The 24222-nt window shown below is 46.0% G+C and overlaps 1 protein-coding gene across 4 annotated transcripts in view; it reads right to left on the bottom strand.

Moving 5' to 3' along the window:
* The window catches only part of LOC307200597 (uncharacterized protein), a 112752-nt gene extending 96745 nt beyond the window's left edge, over positions 1–16007 (bottom strand). For 3 of the 4 annotated variants that reach the window (XM_079949176.1, XM_079949178.1, XM_079949177.1), the window contains exons 1-9: positions 15716–16007; positions 13414–13498; positions 11204–11704; positions 10411–10584; positions 8336–8432; positions 7944–8050; positions 4934–5019; positions 3544–3687; positions 1360–1431 (exon numbers count right to left, since the gene is read on the bottom strand). In XM_079949176.1, the coding sequence (XP_079805302.1) occupies positions 1360–1431; positions 3544–3687; positions 4934–5019; positions 7944–8050; positions 8336–8432; positions 10411–10584; positions 11204–11704; positions 13414–13442 (1210 nt within the window). In that variant the 5' untranslated portion in view covers positions 13443–13498; positions 15716–16007. Of the gene's footprint in view, positions 1–1359; positions 1432–2360; positions 2509–3543; positions 3688–4933; positions 5020–7943; positions 8051–8335; positions 8433–10410; positions 10585–11203; positions 11705–13413; positions 13499–15715 lie in introns of those variants that run through there. The other variant, XM_079949179.1, reaches the window with a different exon arrangement.
* Positions 16008–24222: the final 8215 nt, after the last annotated feature.

Below are 24222 nucleotides of genomic sequence, written 5' to 3'. Positions count from 1 at the left end.
ACATGTATCTGAAGAAGTGTATCTGAAGAAGTGTGCATGCACACGAAAGCTCATACCAAGAACTAACTTAGTTGGTCTTTAAGGTGCTACTGGAAGGAATTTATATTTGCCTTAGTTCTCCCTGCCAAGGAGTAGTTTAGGAAATTTCATGCTTGGGCCCTATCTGCCATATTTTACCATACCAGTGAAGTTAAGGACACTGACTGGCCGAGCTGATGCGATGTTCACACTCATAACCGTGAACTTGTGTCTGCAAAGAACAGGGCAAAAGGCAGGTGTGGCTAAGCCTGGTGCTACAATTCCCAGCAATCCTTAATAGTGCAGAAGTCACCAGAATTCTTTGAGGAAAAGGATGAGCTTAAAGGTAGAGTGTGTACTCAGCCTAGGTCAGAAAATGAGAAACACAGCCATATTTTGCTCCATTTCTGTGGGATGTATCGTCACCGAAGCAGTCAAATACAACATTCCCTGTTTCCTAGAGTGGACATACAGGGGAATGTTGCCCCAGACAGGAAGGACTTCCTGTCATACCTGTTCTGAAGCATCCTCCCCCTGTATGTGACCAGGTAGATGGGCGTGACCCTAGCAGACCCTATAAAAGGGCTAGCCATGCAGCCATCTTCCTCTTTTGCCATCTTCCTCTCTTCTGGCTCTTAGCCAGCAGCACACGGCTCATCCTTACAGAGGATGGAAGCCACGAGGTAGAAAGTCTGATGCCTAGTTCAGACTTCTTTTCTCTACAAATGTAACTGAAACCACAAGATAAAGCCTGCCTTCAGAATACTGCTGTGAACTGTGAACTTTACTCTTACTTTTAAACAAGACTGTCGTGTTATTATTGTTTTAAATAAAAGGGGAAACTTACCAGGAACAATCCAGGCTGGACAAGCCAGACTGGATTGCTTAATTTAAATGATTCTAACGAATCCATCAACTTGCTTGCCGCAATGTGCAAGGGAATGTGCTCTGCTGCTTGCTCACTAGTGTGAGTGAGGTGGGATAATATTTAATAATAATGATAACAATAAAATTTTATTTATTTCCCGCCCTCCCCAGCCGAAGCCAGGCTCAAAGCGGCTAACAGTAAAAGTAACACAGTTTACATAAAATCACAATCAATTAATTGAAATACATCCTAAAATCAATTCATTCTAAAATCAGTTCAGAATCAAATTAATGGCAACCATTGGGCTAGAGTTCTGTGAGGATTACCAAAGGACTGTGCCTTGGCCAAAGGCCTGGTGGAACAGCTCTGTCTTGCAGGCCCTGCGGAAAGATGTCAAGTCCCACAGGGCCCTAGTTAATCAATATATCCTCTCCTACTTTCCTCAACATTCCCACAATTTCCCCTCCACGTACCCTCTCTTTCTGTGAAGGATGGGGTGGTCTTCAAAATGTCCAGGAAGTCAGCAAAATCCAGATTCCCATGCACTATTTTGAGAAAAAGAGGCAGGATAAATTGGTAAGAGATGTGGAGTACGCAGTACAAAATGTGCTCCGCAACTGAACCTCAGTCATGTGCCTCCAGATGTTGCCATTTATCTTCTAAAATCACATGAAATTTTTTTGATCCATTTCTCACAAAGTCATCAATGAATTTTTTAATATCAAATTGTAGACTCAAGGATCATTATTTTTTCCCTGTAGGGAAGATTCATGTGTCAGTGCACAGATATTTGTGCTGATGGTAAGAAGTGAGTGGAACAGGTTGAAGAAAAATGTTTTGGATGCTACAAAATATATTTTGATGGTTGTGCAATTATTATTTAGTATTTCTAATAAAGCTAAAATGTGAAGCTGAAAAAATTTGATTAAAAAATCAATTTTTAGTTTGTTTGTGCAAAGGTGTAAATTGTGTTTGGTTTAACTGTTTTCAAATTGTTGTGCACATTCTCGGAGCAGTAAAAGGTTTCAGGGGTGCAGTGCATGCGCAGATTTTGTTTCCTTTGGAAAGTCAATGGAGGCTTAGAAGAGTGTAGTAGTAGTAGCAGTAGTAGTAATTTATTTATACCCCACCCATCTGGCTAGGTTTCCCCAGCCTGAGAGGCTCCCAACAGAATATTAAAAATACGATAAAACATCAAACATTAAAAACTTCCTAAGCAGGGCTGCCTTCAGATGTCTTCTAAAAGTCAGGTAACTGTTTATTTCCTTGACATCTGAAGGGAGGGTGTTCCACAGAGTGGGTGCCACTACAGAGAAGGCCCTCTGCCTGGTTCTCTGTAACCTCACTTCTCACAGTGAGGGAACCACCAGAAAGCCCTTGGAGCTGGACCTCAGTGTCCGGGTTGAACGATGGGGGTGGACATCCTCCTTCAGGTATACTGGGCTGAGGCTGTTTAGATCTTGTGTTCACTTACAAATAGACAGGTTGATCAGAAGTGGAGGAACAGTACTGAATGCTCTGTCAAATGTCTCAAAGTTCACTGCTCCTACAGGGCAGTCAACTAGCATCTGTAAGATGCTTCCAGAACCATCCCAGCTCTCTGTTTGTCTCTGCCCAGGCTACACACACCACTTAATGACATTATTCCCAGCCAAAGGAAGAGGAAAGGGGAGGGGAAGAAAGACACATGCCCATCTTCAAAATGGCTCCCATACTCCCCTGCCAGAACAGCCTTTGGCAATTTCTTTATCCAATAGGCAAGGTATTGAGAAGCATCCCTAACAACGGAGTGGTTCTGGGCCACTTTGCCAAGGCAACTAACAAATTCTGACCAGCCACACTTCAGGCAACTTAAAGGTAAAGGTAAAGGGACCCCTGACCATTAGGTCCAGTTGCAGATGACTCTGGGGTTGCGGTGCTCATCTCGCTTTACTGGCCGAGGAAGCTGGCATACAGCTTCCGGGTCATGTGGCCAGCATGACTAAGCTGCTTCTGGCAAACCACAGCAGTGCACAGAAACACAGTTTACCTTCCCACTGGAGCGGTACGACGACACAGCGATTCTTCAAACAGCTCTTGTTTATTCACAGGCCAGAACAGAACTGAACTGAAGGGTTCAGTCAGCCTGCTTATATAGAGCTCCAGTACAACGTAACTGTAACAATTTTCTAAAACTATCCAATCACTGAACATCACTTTTGTTCCCTTGTTTGCATAACTATCTATAATATCCCCCTGCTGGCCCAGGGTGAGAACTTCAGTACATAACAGTACCTATTTATCTACTTGCACTTTGACATGTTTTCGAACTGCTAGGTTGGCAGGAGCAGGGACCGAGCAACGGGAGCTCACCCCGTCGCAGGGATTCGAACCACCAACCTTCTGATCAGCTAGCCCTAGGGCTCTGTGGTTTAGACCACAGTGCCACCCATGTCCCTTAGGCAACTTACACTGGTATAAAACCCATTTGGAGGAATCTTCTAGTCAAGAATCCCCAAGTTGGAAGGCCCAGCCCCCAAGAGGTCATTCAGCCCAACACCCAATCCAGTAACAATACGTATCCCACAAATTCCAAACACCCACCTCCCCATTTGTTTCCAAGGAATGCAAAATTACTGTTGCCGACAAACCACAGGCCTGGGAGTGAGAGCACGCACCATCCATCGGAATGAACTTGAGAGCTTGGTACATCTCGGATTTGGTCAACAGGATTCCTAGCGTGTGTAAACTAAGGAGGAGGTTGCTGATGTTAATCTTTCCCTTCTTGATGGCACCAAAAATGGAGCAGGCCCTGGAGAGTCCTGGAAAACAACAAAACCACTGTGGATCTGGTTTTTCCCTTCACCACTGTCCTGTCCCCACACCCTCTTGCCGGATCCAGAATGTCTTCAAATTCTGGATGCCAATATTTTTTGTTGTTGTTCTATAGCGCTCCCTGGAATTTGGCCTTTTTGGCAACATCATCAGTGAAAGGAGAATGCACGTGTGCAGGGCGACAACCCACATTCACAAAACCATAGGCAAAAGAAGTTCAAGTGCCCCTTGCCCAGATTTTTTTTGCTGACAATAATATAATAATTTATTATTTATACCCCGCCCATCTGGCTGAGTTTCCCTAGCCACTCTGGGCGGCTCCCAATCAAGTGTTAAAAACAGTACTGCATTAAATATTAAAAACTTCCCTGAACAGGGCTGCCTTCAGATGTCTTTTAAAGATAGGATAGCTGCTTATTTCCTTCACATCTGAAGGGATGGTGTTCCACAGGGTGGGCGCCACTACCAAGAAGGCCCTCTGTCTGGTTCCCTGTAACCTCACTTCTCGCAATGAGGGAACCGCCAGAAGGCCCTTGGCACTGGATCTCAGTGTCTGGGCTGAACGATGGGGGTGGAGACACTCCTTCAGGTATACAGGACCGAGGCCATTTAGGGCTTTAAAGGTCAGCACCAACAATTTAAATTGTGCTCGGAAACGTGCTGGGAGCCAATGCAGATCTCTCAGAACTGGTGTTATGTGGTCCTGGCGGCCACTCCCAGTCACCAGTCTAGCTGCCGCATTCTGGATTAATTGCAGTTTCCGGGTCACCTTCAAAGGTAGCCCCACGTAGAGCGCATTGCAGTAGTCCAAGCGGTTGATAACTAGAGCATGCACCACTCTGGCAAGACAGTCCGCGGACAGGTAGGGTCTTAGCCTGTGTACCAGGTGGAGCTGGTAGACAGCTGCCCTGGACACAGAATTAACCTGCGCCTCCATGGACAGCTGTGAGTCCAAAATGACTCCCAGGCTGCGCACCTGGTTCTTCAGGGGCACAGTTACCCCATTCAGGACCAGGGAATCCCCCACACCCACCCGCCCCCTGTCCCCCAAAAACAGTACTTCTGTCTTGTCAAGATTCAACCTCAATCTGTTAGCCGCCATCCATCCTCCAACCGCCTCCAGGCACTCACACAGGACCTTCACTGCCTTCACTGGTTCTGATTTAAAGGAGAGGTAGAGCTGGGTGTCATCTGCATACTGATTGCCATCAATTCCTCCAATTCATGTATTACCTCTTGCTCCTGGGGCAAGGCATGTGTCAAACAGCTCTCCCTCATCACAGAAGGTTGTGTAGAGATTGTACAAAACTTTGCTCCTCCTGCCAAGAGACATGCATGCACTAATCATTACAACGATTTGGGTCTTTCCCTCCTTCCCTTTTACAGTGATGAACTCAGATTTATCGACGGCAGAGGCCTCAACCAGCTGGCCAGTAATGGAATATTCCATTCTGCGGCTGCTGCTGCAGAATCTTTCCTTGCCAGTGTCTGCTGCCTCTCGAGAAGCAGTAGTCCTGGCATGGAGATTCTCGCGCCTGGTGTCAGAAAGATGCCATGGCCGACGCTTCACGTTATGCAAGATGCAGGATTAAACAATCTCCAACAACTTATTTCCAGCAGTCTGCACGACATCAAGTCAATCTTTGCTGTTTCAATCGGGCATCGCAACAGACAACGAAGAAATAAAACTGCAACCGTGACAAAATAAAATATGCACCTTTACCTACCATCCTACTGAGAAAGTAGAAAATTGGCTCAAACTTTGGAAGCTGACAAAGTGAGTCCCACCGCTGTCAATAGGGCCGCCCTGCTGTAACGATGGGGATCCTTTTTCAGACCCCACAGAACTACATTTTCATCAGGGCTGCCTTTTAATGAACATCCCCATAATGGGGGGAGGCTAGAGGCAATTTTTACCTTTGTACAGTAGCCTAATTTCTTTTCTTTTCTTCTTTTTAAAATATGTTTTATTAAGTTTTCTGTTTTACATTTTACAATATTCATTTAAAGAACCTTAAAATATCAGTGACTTCCCTTCTTCTCTTTCCGTGGTTCATTTTGCATAAATCCCTGCATATTTTACATAAACGAAACCATTCAGTATTCCATTATTCCATCCATCAAAACTTATTTACACTGTTGAATTTATCTCAATGCTGCCAACTTTTTCAAGTGTACACAATTCCCCCCCCCATATATTCAATAAACATTTTCCAATCTTCTTTAAACGTATGATCTTCTTATTCTCTTATTCTATATGTTAGGTCCGCAAGCTATGCATATTCTGTCAGTTTCAGTTGCCATTCTTCTTTAGTTGGGACCTCACTCGTTTTCCATTTTTGAGCTAACAAATCACAGGCCGCAGTAGTGGCATACATAAATAACCTTTCTGACACCTGCGAATTTGTGTCTGAATTATCCCAAAGAAAAAGGACTCTGTTTTTTTCAATTCATTATGAATTATTTCCCAATACTGTTTTACACTTTTACAGGTCCACCACATAGGAAAGAACATTATTTTGTACATTCTGCAGTAATCTGCAGTAATCTATCCAGGTTACTAAGGATGTGTTCACAACCCCTGCTGTGAAACATAGTAAATCATCAAACCATCAATTCTAGCACGTGGGGGGGGGGTGTCACCTTTATGGTATAATTTGGGTTTTGAATGATTAGCATTATTAATGGTATTATATTTTGGCATTGTTATAATGAGGCTTTCAATGGATTATTGTAATTGAAAACTAATAAAAAATTTTTAAAAAAGAATTCCTTAAGCCACTCCTAATTCATCTCCAGTCAAGGTGTGAACACCTTTTTTAAGGCATCCCCTGCCCAATCAGTGCCCGTTGGTGTGTACCCAAACAGAAATAAATCTGACACTACTTAAGCCGCGTTGATGGGAACAGTTGAGACATAAGCACTGCAAAATGCACTGGAGAAAATAGCAACTTCACTGTTATCTAAGGCGGTAATATGAACACGCCCCAAGAGGCACTTTGAGAGTTCAGTAAACACATTCCACCCAGGCAAAAACACTGGGGGCAAGAGGGAGGCATTGAAGTAGGCCTGGTAGGGGGATTTCGGTTAGGATTTCGGTTAGGAAGAACATGGCCTGGAGAGAAACCTGGAAAGAGGGGGGAAGTTAAAATGGAAAAGCAATGTTCTGCAGTGCCCATAATATCCAGACTGGCCTGAAGACAAATGTCTCTGGGACTCACTCTTAGAAATGCCAGAACTCAAGCTCTGTTGCCTTATGCCAAAAAGGTCAGTCTTTTTTGCTTTAAGCCAAAAAGGTCAGTCTTTTTTGCACTGCGTTCTGTTTCCAACAGTGATTATTAGCCAGATGCCCACAAGCTGAGAATGATTTTTCAGCTATCCCTTATGCATTGTATCCCAGAAGAATTTGATATTTATACTGATCAGGGTGGATAAAAATCAATGATTTTTAAAATATATATCAGATTTTTAAAATTTAAATTGGATTTTTAAAATAAAATGCTTTTGGAGGAAAAATCTTTTTAAAGATAGTTTTCTATTTAAGTTACAGTATAGTCCAAAGGCTATTCATCCGGAAATAAGGATTTAAGTTTTTAATGTGTGCTAAAACTCAGTCTAAGTTTTTTTATTTAAAAAAATTGTTTAACCACATCAGTTAACAAACATGGATCCATATGCTATGATGCTATTGTTTTAGTTAAATAAATTGTTTAAATTGTTATTAAGGAAATGATTATTTTTCTCCTTCCAATAAAGTACAGCAGAAAAGTTGTCCAGATATAAACAGTTAACTTATTAAACCTCACAATAATTTCATAATTATCTATGTATGTCTAATAGTATAACCAAATAAGTAATTTTTGATATAACTGTAAAAAAAAACTGATCTGAAAATTTATTATTCCAAAAAATGAAACCTTCATCCAGTTGTAAATATTAAGATTATACCAGCAAGAATGAATCTCTCTGTAACAAAAAAATAAAAAAGATTTGAATCAAGTCTTACTGACTAGTGATTTAAATCCTGATTTAAATGAAATCCACCCTGGTACTGCTATTCAATACTTATTCTGAATGTGGTAGTTCCTTCACAGCTAATAGTGGCTGATAAAGCCACTGGTGAATTAATTTGTTAAACGCCTGTCTGTCATATTGTGTCAGATAGAATCATAGAATTGGAAGGGACTGCAAGGGTAATTTGGTCCAACACCTGTGCAGTGCATATTCCAACCTGCCCAGATACCTTAAACTGGGTGAAGTGGTCCTTGGTGGCTGAGTTTTGATGAATATCTTGCTCTCTTTCACCTCCTTCCTGCCAGCCTTTTGCATCCTCTCGGCTGAGGAGGAGACCTGGTATAGGAGAACATCAATATGGACTTAGCTTTAAAGACCGGCAGGCCTGAAGGCCTCAGCTGCTGACCTTCTCAGTCCCTTAGGTCAGTGAAGAAAATTCGATTCCATCCCATTTTTCACCTGGGAGAAATCGGTGGGGATGTAGAGGCAGGGCTGAAGTAACGTAGATGATGTGCTGGCACAACATCACACTGGCATGTCACCCTCGCCACCACCACCAGTACAACCCAGTTGGGGGAGAGACCAGAACAGAGTGGGACTCCAAACCTGAACGCCACACACCTTACATCTTTTGAACTTTGCACGCCGCTTTTTCAGAAAGAAGCCTTGGTAACATGGTCCTTTTGTAGGGTTCACTGGGCTGTGCCTGATCATCTGCCTGTGCGAAACGGGAAATGTGGAAGGAAGGAAATAATAATAATAATAATAATAATAATAATAATAATAATAATAATTTATTTATACCCCGCCCATCTGGCTGGGCTTCCCTAGCCACTCTGGGTGGCTTCCAACAAAATATTAAAATATCGTAATACATAAAACATTAAAAGCTTCCCTAAACAGGGCTGCCTTCAGATGTCTTCTAAAAGTCTACCAGTTGTTGTTCTCTTTGACATCTGGTGGGAGGGCATTCCACAGGGCGGGTGCCACTACCGAGAAGGCCCTCTGCCTGGTTCCCTGTAACTTGGCTTCTTGCTGTGAGGGAACCACTAGAAGGCCCTCGGTGCTGGACTTCAGTATCCGGGCAGAACGATGGGGGTGGAGACACTCCTTCAGGTATACTGGGCTGAGGCCGTTTAGGGCTTTAAAGGTCAGCACCAACACTTTGAATTGTACTCAGAAACGTACTGGGAAATAAATCATGGGGGCGGGGTTTGCCTTTAGGCTGCCCCCTGAATTTCTCTTTCTCTTTCGAAGGCCACGGAGGGCTTGCCTCAGGGCTGATACAGCTCAGGATTCCAACCAAGCATATAACCAAGCTCAGAGACGAAGAAGAAGAAGAAGAAGAAGAAGAAGAAGAAGAAGAAGAAGAAGAAGAAGAAGAATAGTAGTAGTAGTAGTAGTTTGGATTTGATATCTTTATCACTTTATCACTACCCCAAGGCATCTCAAAGCGGCTAACATTCTCCTTTCCCTTCCTCCCCCATAACAAACACTCTGTGAGGTGATTGAGGCTGAGAGACTTCAGAGAAGTGTGACTAGTCCAAAGTCACCCAGCAGCTACATGTGGAGGAGCGGGGAAGCGAACCCGGTTCACCACATTACAAGTCTACCGCTCTTAACCATTACACCACACTGGCTCCCAGTGCCATGCCATGTTTGACAGAAGGTCTCCCAGGCCTCAGAGACGGACTAGAGGACTTTGGGAGTGTTTAAAAGAAGTGGCAGGACTTTGGAAACACATAGGCTGAAGGCTGAAGCTGCCGGCATGCTAACCCATTTGCACTGCAAAAAATACAGCTTCTCTCAATCCAAGATTTCTCGGTCCAGCATTTGAAATCCCTCCCTTTGGTTAGGTTACCCATTCCTTTTCCTCCATGCACATGCTTCCAGGTGAATGAAGAAGGAAGTGCTGGTTTGCCATCTTGATATACCCCCCACCAACCCACTGGGCAGGTGTCAATACGCACACACCCTTGCCAGGATCCCCTACATCTGCTTTCACATGGGCAAACAGCAGGGTAATGCAGAATCAATCCATGGTGAGCTTTTGTTTTGGCAGTGAAAACAGTTTCTCGAGAAGCACTTTTCAGGGGGGGGGTGTGTGTGTGTGTATATATATATATATATGCACTAGATCTAGATTGTGTATGGACTATGACTCAAGTTCTTGACACTGCCATTTGTTCCAATTCAGTGGTAAATTGCAGGTTTTCTCAGGGAAAGCACTGAGATGGAAGGAAGGAATTATTATTATTATATTACTATTATTATTAATCATTTATCATTTATACCCCACCCATCTGGCCGGGCCTCCCCAGCCACTCTGGGAGGCTCCCAACAGAATTAATGTTAATAATAAAAAAGTGATAAAACATCAGACATTAAAAACTTCCCTAAACAGGGCTGCCTTCAGATGTCTTCTAAAAGTCAGATAGTTGTTTATTTCCTTGACATCTGATGGGAGGGCGTTCCACAGGGTGGGTGCCACTACCGAGAAGGCCCACTGCCTGGTTCCCTGCCTTAAGAAAGGAAGAAAGGAAGGGAAAGGAGGAAAGAAAGAAAGAAAGAAAGAAAGAAAGAAAGAAAGAAAGAAATCCCAAGGCTTGTGCGTAGAAACATGGCACAAAAGGAAGTGTGGACAAGCTCTCAGACCCAGAGTCTGCCTTCAACTCCAACTTGCTGTATCAACTTACTCAGTTGCGCTGAAGCAGCAGTGGTTGTGGTAGGAAAGCTTGCATTCTACAGTGTGCTGGTTAGTTATGTGATCCCTCCATTCATCCCCAGTCTTCCATAAGGAGAAAGGAAGCTCTTCGTCCTGCGAACTCTGCAGCTCGTCCCAATCTCCCTGCTTTAAGATTTTGAGTTTGCTAAAAAGGAAAGGGAAATCGAGACCCATCACAGATGTGATCGCTATGGTATAATGGGATTGGAGGACCTCAGGAATGACAACTTATGGTACAACTGGGTAACACGACCATAACGCAACCCCACTAATATTGATGCGTAATCCATTAGAGGTTAGATAGAATCAATTCTTGGGGGCTTTGAAAGACATAGTAGAAGAGTTTGGATTTGATATCCCGCTTTATCACTACCCGAAGGAGTCTCAAAGCGGCTAACATTCTCCTTTCCCTTCCTCCCTCACAACAAACACTCTGTGAGGTGAGTGGGGCTGAGAGACTTCAGAGAAGTGTGACTAGCCCAAGGTCACCCAGCAGCTGCATGTGGAGGAGCGGAGACGCGAACCCGGTTCACCAGATTACGAGTCCACCGCTCTTAACCACTACACCATAGAAATTCCTTTCTACTAAAAGTGTTTGGCAATCGAAGGTTAAGGCCACAAAACTGAAAAGACAAGCCCCACTTAGCTGTATGACCGAAGGGCATTTGAAAAGTTCACCCAACATGAAAGACTCGACTTGGAGCTGCAAGTAAAGGAGGGAAGCGCAGGTAGCTCACTTTCTACTGTGTGGTTGTTTCGCTTACCTGTCGAAGCCACGCGAGGAGCGGTGAGCAGCTGTGCTCGGCTCCGTAGTAAGAGAGCTGGAAAGATCATCCTTCAAATCTGTCGCAGTCTTTCCCCAGGACAGAGAGCTGCGATTCTGAGAATTCTCTTTCCCATCTTGGGACTGCGGCTCCGACGTCCTGGATGGTGTCACGAGCTCCTCATCGCTCTGATCCTTCCGATCTTGAGATTTACTGTCTTCGGACAGCTCAGTAAGGTCTTGGGGTTTGCCTTCGGTCTGATCATTTGGGTCTTGGGACTTGCTGTCATTTTCACTCAGATCATTTGGGTTTGGGGATTTGCTGCCACCTTCGCTCCGGTCATTCAGGGATTTGCTGTCATCTTCCCCATGCTCAATTATATCTTGGGATTTGTTGTCCTCGGTGTGTTCACTTAGATTTTGAGTTTTGTTGTCCTCCGCTTGCTGGTTTAGATCTTGGGATTTGTTCTCCTTGGTTGGCTTGTTTAGATCTTGGGATTTGCTGCAATGGAAGGAAGAAATGATTCCAGATGCAGACATGGATTACATTGTGTATGTACCATTCCTCTGGTTTTGCCACCCCTCACTAGGGAACAGATTCCACCAGCAGAATAGTTCTGCTCTATCTCAACATGAGATATTATTGGTGTTAAGTTGTGGGTGAACATATCAGACGACACAGCAATTCTTCAAACAGCTCTTGTTTATTCACAGGCCAGAACAGAACAGAACTGAACTGAAGGGTTCAGCCAGCCTGCTTATATAGAGCTCCACTAGAACGCAACAGTAAACATTTTCTGTAACTATCCAATCACTGAACGTCACTTTCGATCCCTTATTTGCATATGTGGACCTGAACTATCTACAGTATCCCCTTGCTGGCTCAGGGTGAAAACTTCAGTACATAATTGGGACTTTCAATCATCTGAAATATGAGAACGTAGTACATTGGATGCTGCCTGCAGTGGTGCGGTTGGGTAATTTGACGGTTTCGAAAGGTACATTTCATGTATTTTAAAAAGTCTCGTTTTGAATTAACACTACATTTCAGCTGCAGCCAACATATTCCATCCCTAAGAAGCCTTTCCATTGCTTTATGTTCCATTATGGGATCAGTTTGAAACATGGTGCAGGTCTGAGGTCTATTTTTCAGCGCCAGGCGAAGATCAGCTCTGGAGCATACAAGGACGAATAACACAAACCCGAGTACCTCTGACCATGTGAAGAGTACTGTTCCCTATTGAATAAACATTTGATAAACATCAACTACTGTTGCAGTGGGGGGGGGGAATAAGGACAATTTGGAGTAGGGATAAGCTATATCAATTCAAACTGAAAGAATACTCCAGGTCCCAGCTCACAGAGGACCAACGCTAGGCTGTAGTTATGTACAAAAGTCTTTATTGAGATTCAGTTTCCATTTTAAAGCCGCAGCGTGCAGCTCTACGTCCCGACCTTAGACCAGCGAAGTCCCATCTGAGTCTCCTCCCCTTCCACACCAGTTTAAGACTCTCGCTTTGCTCCACCTCTTTCTAAGTTCCTTTCTCCTCTGGGCCCTCCTGCCCGCTAGGGTCTCATCCTTCCTGAACTCCTCTGACGCTGACCCTGACGATTCTTGCCCCTCCTTCCGGCGGGCTTTAGGACCTGGTTCCCTATCCGGGCTACCTTCTGTGCCGCTCGCCTGTACCTTTGAACTTGGCGCGCGCGCCCAGCCTGCAACTTTCCTCTTGACCGTTAACTCGCTCTCCGATGGAGGCGTGGTCAACCCTGACTCATCTTCTCTCGCTGGTGGTGCATATGTGGGCTCTGACACCTGGAACTCCTCCCCCCCACTGCGCTCTGGTGGGGAAGCTGGTCCTGATTTCCAACTGCTGCTCTGGGAGTCCCCGCTGGCCCCTTGCTTCTGGGGTGTCCCCCTTGGCTCGCCCCTTGCCCTGCCCATCGGCGCCCCCTTCTGTGAATCTTCCGATTCGCTGGAGAGGCTCATGGAATCTCTCGGGCTGCTGTCATATTCTCCTACGCTGCCCTCGGATTGCTCCCCCTCGCTCTCCATCTCTTCTCCTCCCTGCGCTCCCACTGAGTCCCTGACACTTGCCAAACATGCTGCAGAATTTCGCAGTTTATTCTATAAAAACATTGTTGAAATTGTTAACCATGATAAAAATACAACCAAAGGCAAAAGAAAACTAATATTAAAGAGGCTGAAGTCACCTGCTCACAGGGCTGAGCGGGGCCTCCATTCTTCTGGGGTGGAAAGCGCAGCTGCTTCTACATCAGTGTTGTTGTGCAATGAATCCTAAATAAACAACAATTTTTAAAAGTAAGGCACAACGCAAAAGTGAAGATGCCCCTGGGTCTCTGGTGATGGAACCAGCACCAGTCCGTCCATGAGGCAGACTGAGGTAACTGCCTCAGGCAATGGAATCCAAGGGGTGGTGCCCCATGGGTGCCCTGCAGGCATGCCACTGCCACCAGAGAAGTGGGCAGAAGTTGTGGCAGTAGCTTCTGGGTTCTGGCAAGGTTTTGCCCTGCAAAACCTAGCAAGATCTGTTGGCTATTTGCAGATTAGTTACGCTGCAGAAGGTGTGCTGGGGAGACCACACATTACAAGGAACGCAAAAATATCCTTTTGCTAGGTTTTAATAACAAAAACTCCTTTTACAATATATCAATAAGCATGACCCAAACACCAAGCCATCCACCAGGGTACTGAGAGAGCTAGGTGCTGCTCTTTATATACTATACCCAACAGCTTAATTAACACAACTTAACAGCACCTGCTATACTGCTTCACAGCTGTAAAACTAGGTCACGTTATTTGCTCTGGCCCTTAAAGAAATACAGTGGCACCTCAGGTTAAGAACTTAATTCGTTCTGGAGGTCTGTTCTTAACCTGAAACTGTTCTTAACCTGAAGCACCACTTTAGCTAATGGGGCCTCCTGCTGTCGCCGCACTGCTAGAGCACGATTTCTGTTCTCATCCTGAAGCAAAGTTCTTAACCCGAGGTAATATTTCTGGGTTAGCGGAGTCTGTAACCTGAAGCCTATGTAACCTGAAGCGTATATGTAACCCGAGGTAACACTGTACACATCTTGTGGAACAATAATGAACCTTCAAATTAAAAGAGACCATTCAACAAGATCTTCTGGGCCTCTTATGACAGCTCAACATAAACTGCCCTTGCTTCCCACTTTATCTACAGGTGGCAGAACCCCCCATGCTCACTGCCTTCAGAGAAGCAAGGGGGAGTGGCAGAGGCTTCCAGGTTCCCGCAAGATCTCACAGATCTCTCACAAGATGCTACCAAAACCCAGAAGCCGCCGCCGCCACCACTCAACCCTGGTAACCAAGTCTTGGGCAGGGGGTGGAAGCTTTCCATTTCACCTCAGGTGGCGAAATATGATGGGCTGCCCTTGGATAGAATAGAAGCCATAATCCAGCTTTTGCTAGCAGCCAGCCCTTCAGCCGGAATGGCTGTCCCCTAGTAGATTTCATTCATTCATTCATTCTACCACCCTATGCCCAGAGATCTCAGGGCAGTTCACAGAAAAGATCACAATATTTTAAATCAAAAGAAGAACTATAACCCAATAACCCCCTCCCCCCCAAAAAAAACCAGCCACATTTTAAAAGGGTATAGGATAGCCATCAGATCAATCAAAGGCCCGGTTAAAAAAGAACGTTTTTGCCTGGCGCCTTAAGGTGTATAATGAAGGCGCCAGGCGAACCTTCCTGAGGAGAGCATTCCACAGACGAGGAGCCACTGCAGAGAAGGCCCTGTTCTCGTGTTGCCACCCTCGAAGGAGGGCCTCAGAAGATGATCTCAGGGTCCAGGAAGGTTCATATGGAAAGAAGCGGTCCTTGAGGTATTTCGGTCCTGAACCATTTAAGGCTTTGTAGGTCAGCACTTTGAATTGGGCCTGGAAACTAATTGTTAGGAAGTGCAGTCGCACCAGGATTGGTGTAATATGTTCAACCCGTCTTGGTCCAGTGGGCAACATGGCCGCTGAATTCTGCACTAGCTGAAGTTTCTGAACTGTCCCACGTATAACGCATTACAGTACAGTGGTATCTCAGGTTACATATGCTTCAGGTTACATACGCTTCAGGTTACAGACTCCGCTAACCCAGAAATATTACCTCAGGTTAAGAACTTTGCTTCAGGATGAGAACAGAAATTGTGCTCTGGCGGTGCGGCAGCAGCAGGAGGCCCCATTAGCTAAAGTGGTGCTTCAGGTTAAGAACAGTTTCAGGTTAAGTACGGCCCTCTGGAACGAATTAAGTACTTAACCTGAGGTACCACTGTAATCTAAGCTTGAAGTTACCAGAGCATAGACAACCGTAGTTAGGCTCTCCCTGTCCAGATAGGGGCGTAGCTGGGCCACCAGCCGAAGCTGATGGAAGGCACTCTGGGCCACAGAGGCCACTTGGGCCTTGAGTGACAGCAAAGGATCCAGGAGTATCCCCAAGCTGTGAATCTGCTCCTTCGTAGATGCATACAGAAATACTTACACAAAATGCCTCTGTTGCTAATCCACTTGTCAAGAAGTTGCAGGGATTAGCAAACCTCTTGGAAATGACTGGGCAGCCAGAATGGAAAGAAAAGGATGTAACACAGCCAGGATAGTCAACATGAGCAAGGGGAAGTTCTTATACTTCTGATCTTCTGCTGGCACCATGAAGAAGGTCTTAGGTTTGGTGCCAAGTAAATGGATAGGAGGGCCAAGAGAGTTTGGTGGAATTGGCTCTCAGATGATGGATGTGCAGCCCTCCTCCACACCAAGTTCTCTCCCACTACTTTGACCTCAACTGTTGCATGGAGAGGTTCCAATCTAGTGATGTCACAGAGTAAAAGGTGACCCATGTAGTAGAAAATAACATCCTGAGTTGGGAGGTGAAAGAGAGACTCGGCTACTTGACGTTGTTCTGAACCTGTAGCTATAGAATCATGGAGCCAGGAGGGTCTTTATGAGTTCCATATAACGCGTATACCCACTGAAGACCAAGACATCAAGAACATCATGGATGATCTTCTAGATTCTGTTGGAAAACCTCCAAAGAAGAAGACCTCATTGTGCTTTGGGAAAAGGGAAACAGTATCCATTGATTAAACATCTTCCCTGTTGCTTAACCATTTTACCTTGCCAAGGCAATCCCTTTTTCCTATTTAGAAATGCCATCACATTTTCTACCCTGAACCTCATCCCCCGCCTCAAGTGACCTAGACTGCTAGTTAGATGACAATACAGTGGTGCCCCGCAAGATGAACGCCTCGCAAGACGGAAAACTCGCTAGACGAAAGGGTTTTCCGTTTTGGAGGCGCTTCGCAAAACGAATTTCCTATGGGCTTGCTTCGCAAGACGAAAATGTCTTGCGAGTTCCTGCGGGGTTTTTTTTCCTCCCCCCCCCCTTTTTCTAAGCCGCTAAGCCGCTTATCTGCTTATCCGCTAAGCCAATAAGCCACTAAAAGCTGCTAAAAGCCGCTAATAGCGCTAATCCGCTAAGCCGTCAATGGGCTTGCTTCGCAAGACGAAAAAACCGCTAGATGAAGAGACTCGCGGAACGGATTCTTTTCGTCTTGCGAGGCACCACTGTAAATAGTCTATTTACAAAAGCAAAGGGAAGCAGAGTTAGCCTATAAGCAACCTTTCCATACAAAAATGCTAGCTTAATGCCTTTTCCATTATCAAAGCTGGGATAGCTCAGTTGGTTCAAGCCCCACATTGGGTAAGGTTCCTGTATTGCAGGGCGTTCGACTAGATGACCCTTGCGGTCCCTTACAACTCTAAAATTCTATGATATCTGTCTACATATTCAGTTGATCAGAGTAAGTTGGATGCAGAGAAGCATTCTATGCTGCCGCTTTGCCAGTGAGTCTTGGGGAGGACCGCTCCCCCTGCAAGCCCATTCTCCACCTTGGGCCTGGGGGGCGGGGCCCACACCCACCACCGCCACAACTTTAAGGACACTGGTGCTGCAGCAGCAAATGTTTAAAATGTTTTTATATATTTTAAAGTGTTTTAAAAGTGTTTTTACTTTTTACTTTGTTGTACCACCATAAACGGTGGTTTTTATCCATGTGTTTTTATTTTGTTTCGTTTTATTTTGGGTTGGGGTGGGATGGTTGTTGAGTGGGGTGGGGATTGGTTTTGTTTTGGTGTAACTGTTTTTTGTTTGTTTGCTTTTATATTTTGTAAATGGAGGCGAGTATGAGGCTTGGGATTCCTATTGTGGAGTGGCGAGGCAGGTATGGCGGTGGGAGCAGATGTCATAGGCGAAGGGGATCGAGATACGGATATGCTCGTACCCCTTCCAATCTGCGCCCCATCACGAGAGACGAGGGTAGGGTGAGCAAGGATTACTCACCTCCCTCACTGGTGTTGTGTAATGCCAGGTCTATAGGCAACAAAACTGCCACCCTGCGAGATTTCTTCATCTCACAGGGGGTCGACCTGGCTTGTGTGACGGAGACCTGGGTGCGCGAAGGGGACACTGTTACCTTACGAGAGATGGCGCCCCCGGGTTTCTCCGTCCTCCACCAGTCGCGGACTGTGGGCCGGGGGGGAGGGGTGGCATTATTAATCCGGGAAGATTGTTCTTTCAGGGCTCTACCATCGCCATCAATCCCTGGCATTGAATGTGTTGGCCTGGTGTGGGGCTCCAAGGTGAGCTTGGCTGTCTGGCTGGTGTACCGGCCACCTAGCGCACCAGCAGCCACCCTGTCAGGCCTGCTGAAGGCGGTGGCCGGCTGGGCCTTGGAGTTCCCTAACCTATTGGTATTGGGGGACTTCAACATCCATGCTGATGCCACTCCCTCCTCACAGGCTCTGGACCTGGTGTCTTCCATGGCGACACTAGGGCTCTCCCAGTTTGTTTCGGGCCCCACACACCAAGCAGGCCACATGCTGGATTTGATCTTTGGCGTCGGTATAGATGTGATCATGTTTCCTTCGATGAAGGTGCCATGGTCTGATCACTACGCTCTGAAAGCCAGGATTGACGTTCCACCCCCACCCTGCTTAGGTGGCGAGCCAATTTGGGCTCGCCCGCAGAGGTTGATGGACCTTGATAGATTCCGTCAAGCCTTGCGGGACCTTTCTCCCCCTGGCGACTCATTGACTGAGCTTGTTGAGGGCTGGAATACCCAGCTCCTGGCAGCCATCAATGAGATTGCACCTAAGCGCCCTCTGCGACCCCGCAGAAACCGGGCTCCCTGGTTTACCGAGGAGCTCCGGAAAATGAAGCGGGACCGCAGACGGCTAGTGCGAGTATGGTGGGGTGCGAGTATGGTGGGAGCTTCAAGAACATCTTATAGGGTTTTTATGAAAACCTACAAGATGGCAGTGAAGGCCGCTAAGAAGTTCTACTTCTCGGCCTCCATTGCATCCGCTAGCTCTCGCCCAGCGCAATTATTTAGTATAATTCGGTCTTTAACGTCCCTTGAAGGATAGCCAAATTTAAATAACAATTTGACACACAGCTGTGAGGCATTTGCGAGCTTTTTTGCGGAGAAGGTCCTGTTGCTCCACCATGACCTCCCTGCCAATTTGGATACAATAAAGGAACTGGAGGCCCCTCGACTGTCCTCGGGTCCAGTATTGGACCACTTTGACCGGATATCCCCAGCCGATGTGGACAGACTCCTCCGAGCTGGAAAGCCCACCACTTGTCCTCTTGACCCGTGCCTGTCCTGGCTGATTAGAGCGTGTCCAGAAGAGGTGCGGGCCCCCCTGGGGGATATCATCAATTTGTCCCTTGGCACCGGGACATTCCCAGGGGAACTGAAGGAGGCAGTGGTGCGCCCGCTTTTAAAGAAAACATCATTAGATCCCTCAGATCTATCCAATTACCACCCGGTTTTGAATCTTCCATTCCTGGGTAAGGTGATTGAGAGAGCGGTTGCTGAACAGCTTGGTAGGTTTCTGGATGAAACATCGGCTCTGGATCCATTCCAGTCCGGCTTCCGCACTGGTCATGGGACTGAGACGGCTTTGGTTGCCCTAACAGATGATCTCCGCAGGCAGCTGGATCGAGGCGGGTCGGGGCTGCTGATTCTTCTAGACCTGTCAGCAGCCTTCTACATGGTCGATCACGAACTCTTGGACCACCGCCTTGCCGACGTGGGGATCCAGGGCACAGTCCTTCAATGGCTGCGCTCATTTCTCTCTGGTTGGAGACAGAGGGTGGCACTTGGGGGGGGGGAATTGTCATCCCGCCACTCCTTGGTGTGTGGAGTGCCCCAGGGTGCGATACTCTCCCCGATGCTTTTTAACATCTTTAAGCGCCCCCTCGCCCAGCTTGTCTGGAGTTTTGGGCTGGGCTGCCATCAGTATGCTGATGACACCCAACTCTCTCTGTTGATGGATGGCCATCCAGACTCGGCCCCAGACGCACTGATCAGATGCTTGGAAGCTGTGGCTGGATGGTTACGTGGGAGCCGGTTGAAGTTAAATCCTTCGAAGACAAAGGTCCTCTGGCTGGGACAGGACGATATGGGATTGAGGGGGCAACTCCCATCTCTTGCAGGGGTGCAATTAGTGCCAGCACCGTCCGTTAAGAGTTTGGGTGTAATCTTCGATACCTCCCTCTCCATGGAGGCGCAGATTGCAGCTATAACAAAGGCGGCATTTTTTCATCTCCGCCAAGCTAAGCAGTTGGCTCCTTACCTCTCTCGCCCTGACCTAGCCACTGTGATCCACGCGACGGTCACCTCCAGACTGGATTATTGTAACTCGCTCTACGTGGGGCTGCCCTTGAGACTGACCCAGAAACTCCAGCGGGTGCAGAATGCCGCAGCGAGACTTCTTACGGGGTCTTCGCTGCGAGATCACATTCATCCGGTGCTATACCAGCTGCACTGGCTCCCGGTGGAGTACAGGATCAGGTTTAAGGTGCTGGTTTTAACCTTCAAAGCCCTATACGGCCTAGGACCCTCGTACCTACGGGACCGCCTCTCCTGGTATGCCCCACAGAGGAACTTACGGTCTTCAAATAAAAACATCTTGAAGGTCCCAGCCACAGAGAGGTTAGGCTGGCCTCAACTAGAGCCAGGGCTTTTTCGGCTGTGGCTCCAACCTGGTGGAACGCTCTGTCACAAGAGACAAGGGCCCTGCAGGACTTGACATCTTTCCGCAGGGCCTGCAAGACAGAGCTGTCCCACCAGGCCTTTGGTCAGGGCACAGCCTGACTCCTTCCTTGGCAATCTTTACAAAATTAATTAATTTTTATAATGTTTTTATAATGTTGCACTGTTTTAGTGTTGTTAGCCGCCCTGAGCCCGGCTTCGGCCGGGGAGGGCGGGATATAAATAAAATTTATTATTATTATTATTATTATTATTATTATTATGAAGACCGCACCTTCCTTCAGTGGAGGAAACTCTTCCTTCTGCATCTAACAATAAAAGATTTAGCTTGGTGCATACCTCCAATGCAAACCATATTATTATTGGAATTTACATACCGCCCTATACCCAGGGAGTCTCAGGGTGGTTCACAGAATAAAATCCAGATATAAAACCACAATATACATAACAAAAATAAGAACAACCCAATAGCCCCCACCCATAACATTCCAATAACAGCCTCATTATAACAATACCAATGTAGTTTTATAAGAAATTCAGTTGAATCATATAACAATTCTTCTTATTACAGTGGTACCTTGGTTTACAAATTTAATCCGTTCCGGAAGTCCGTTCTTAAACCGAAACCGTTCTTAAACCAAGGTGCACTTTCCCTAATGAGGCCTCCCACTGCTGGTGCGCTTCCACCGTTCGGCTTCTGTTCTTAGACCAAGGTAAAGTTTGCAAACCAGGACATTACTTCCAGTTTTGCGGAGTTCGCAAACCAAATCATTCTTAAACCAGACTGTTCTCAAACCGAGGTACCACTGTATTACTATTATTACTGTTTTTCATTACAGGTGCTAAATTAGCATAACAAGGCTAAAGACATGGTGTTGCTAGGAATGCCTCAGATAGCGTGCTACTTTGGTTTGGAATAACATCAGATCACACTTTGGTTCTGAAGCCTCTTGAGGAACGGAATGTAGTCCAGCGATAATTCCCACGTTCACGTTGAAGGAAGAAAGCGTGAGGTCCGACAAGTCCATGAAGAGGAAAAAACAGGAACAGCTGGCGGGCGGCAAAGAGGGAGATCCCCGGCCACATCCTGCCGAACCAGGCCACGCCCCCGAACCAGCCGATTGGCCGGCCAGAGGGTGACGCGGCCGGGAATCCCCCCAATCGCGCGGGGCTGGCCTCCACCCACCGCGCGTGGAGAGGATGTGAAGACCGCAACCCCACCTCCTCCTTAAGGCGGAAGTGGTCCTATCACACATCTTAAATGCACATGAGTTAGGCTATTAGCTTCAATACCACCAAACCTTAATTAAATCCTAGCACCTATAAATCTATATAACAATACTCTAACTTCAGAGTCTACTGGGTGGGGTTGTTGCTACCAGAGCATCGATTCCTCCCCTGGAATTGTCTTTTATTGTGTTTCCTACCCCTAATTTCTTACTTATAAGAACCTATAATCTCCTCTTATAGGTTCACCACTAAAACTTTTTGTCCCAGACCCTGACTCGAAATCTCTTCTTGTTGCCTTCATATTTGTACAAAGTGTGAGGGCTCTCCCTTCCAACCCCCTTTCTCCTCTCACTTTTGTTGTTTTTTAAATTTTTTTTACTAAGTTTTACATTTTCATCATAAGAACATCATATCACCTAACAACAAATTCAGTTCCCGGATTCTCCCCAAGCCTGCTGGCGACTTCCCTCAACTTTTCCTTCTGGTTTTTTTTCATAGTACCGGTAACTTCTCCTGCTTGCTATATTATGTCTTAATATTATATTCTTTAAATTAAGTATTGTTATGTTCTTATCATTTTATCATCACCTTTATGTTCTTATCATTTTATCATCACCTTAAGTATTGTTATGTTCTTATCATTTTATCATCACCTTTGTAATTTCTGTATTTGTTTTTGTTAATTGTAAGTGTTTACTCAACACCTCCTAGTGAGTCCATTTCTTTACATTGGTTCCATAAATACAGCATAAATGGTTCCCAGTCCTTTTTAAAATCTCTATTGTCCTTGTCTCTAAATCTTTCAGTTAACGTCGCCATTTCAGCATATTCCACCAGTTTTTCTTGCCAATGTTCTTTAGCTGGTATTTCTCTCACCTTTCTTTGGATTCTCTTTAGAGAGGGCTCCCCTTTCTTATTTCTCTTTCTGCAAAACTGTTCACACTGTGAGTGGGATACAACACACCCCAACAATTCCTATCCCACTTCTCTCAACTTTCCTCTTCCTGATTTCTCATCATGCCTGCACCTCCCACTAGGGCTTTTTCTGATTTATCTCTGCATGCTAACAAGAGAGGTGTGGCCTCCAGACTGACTTGATTGATTGATTGATTGCTGCTGGGGCTTCCTGCGAAGACTTGCATAATCGGGGCAGCATGGCTGTCTCCTCCTCAAAGTAGGCTTGCTAGGGTTAACCACCATGTTGTATTCAATTAGAGTGAGTAGATTTCATTTTTTAAAAAAATATGCCTGTTGTCTTTGTCCATGGAGTTTTCTTGGCAGGGATACTGGAGTGGCTTGCCAGTTCCTGCTCCAGGTGGATCACGTTTGGTCAAAACTCTCCACTATGACCTGTCCATCTTGGGTGGCCCTTCACAGCATAGCTTATAGCTTCTCTGAGTTATTCAAGCCCCTTCGCCACGGCAAGGCAGTGATCCATGAAGGGATCTTCATGGATCTTCATGGCCACCTCATGAGAAGAGAAGACTCCCTGGAAAAGACCCTGATGTTGGGAAAGATTGAGGGCACAAGGAGAAGGGGACGACGGAGGACAAGATGGTTGGACAGTGTTCTCAAAGCTACCAGCATGAGTTTGACCAAACTGCAGGAGGCAGTGGAGTGCCTGGCATGCTCTGGTCCATGGGGTCACGAAGAGTCGGACACGACTAAACGACTAAACAACAACAACAGATTTCATTTTTACACATTTCCAGCACATATTTTGCATGGCTGAATTGGGACTTCTAAGCTCTGTTGTTAATTGATCCTGCAGATCCAGGCTGAATGCAGAATATAAAAGTGTGGTCTTACATTGCCATCCATTGGGATAGCTCGGTCAGTAGAACATGAGATTCTTAATCTCAGGGTTGTGGGTTCAAGCCCCACATTGGGCAAAAAGATTCCTGTATTGCCGGGGGTTGGACGACCCTCGTGGTCCCTTCCAACTCTACAATTCTACAATGTTCCAAGAGTTTGGGATAGTCTTGGAAGAAACTGTTTCTGGCCAGCAGAGCTATGGGGAATGGCGAACTGTGCTTCAGTTGTGTTAAGTTGTGGGTGAACATATCAGACGACACAGCGATTCTTCAGGCAGCTCTTGTTTATTCACAGGCCAGAACAGAACAGAACAGAACTGAAGGGTTCAGCCAACCTGCTTATATAGAGCTCAACTACAAAGCAACAGTAACAACTTTCTGTAATTATCCAATCACTGAACGTCACTTTCAATTTCTTATTTGCATATGTGAACCTGAGTGAAAACTATCTACAGTATCCCCCTGCTGGCCCAGGGTGAGAACTTCAGTACATAACTAGTTGCAGTGTAAAAATTCTACCATAGGTACCTGTAAGCTGAAGTAGTTAAAAGGAAAGAAGAGAAGTATTGGGCTTGGTTTGCTTAGATGAGACATGGGGGCAGAGGACTATGGGGTGATTTGTTTTCCCATCTCCCCTTTCACTGGTTAAAAACCCCCACTATAATATGTAAAGGTAAAGGTTGAGAGGTTTAAAAACGCCCTCAAGGCAAATTTTAAAAACACGTATTATAAACACCGACAAGTGGGAAACACTGACCTGAGAGCACTCCAGTTGGAGAATAGCCTCTACCCAAGGCGTCATGGACAGAAGCAGGAACTCAGGAAGAAAGGGAACTAAGAAGGCATGTTTGGCAAATCCTCACCGTGATCAACTCCCGCCCAGAAACCCA

This window comes from Podarcis cretensis, assembly GCF_951804945.1.
Source record: "Podarcis cretensis genome assembly, chromosome: 13".
NCBI classification, from domain to species: Eukaryota; Metazoa; Chordata; class Lepidosauria; order Squamata; family Lacertidae; genus Podarcis; species Podarcis cretensis.
Note: the sequence above shows the minus strand (reverse complement) of the source record. Positions and strands in the feature narration are given on the sequence as shown.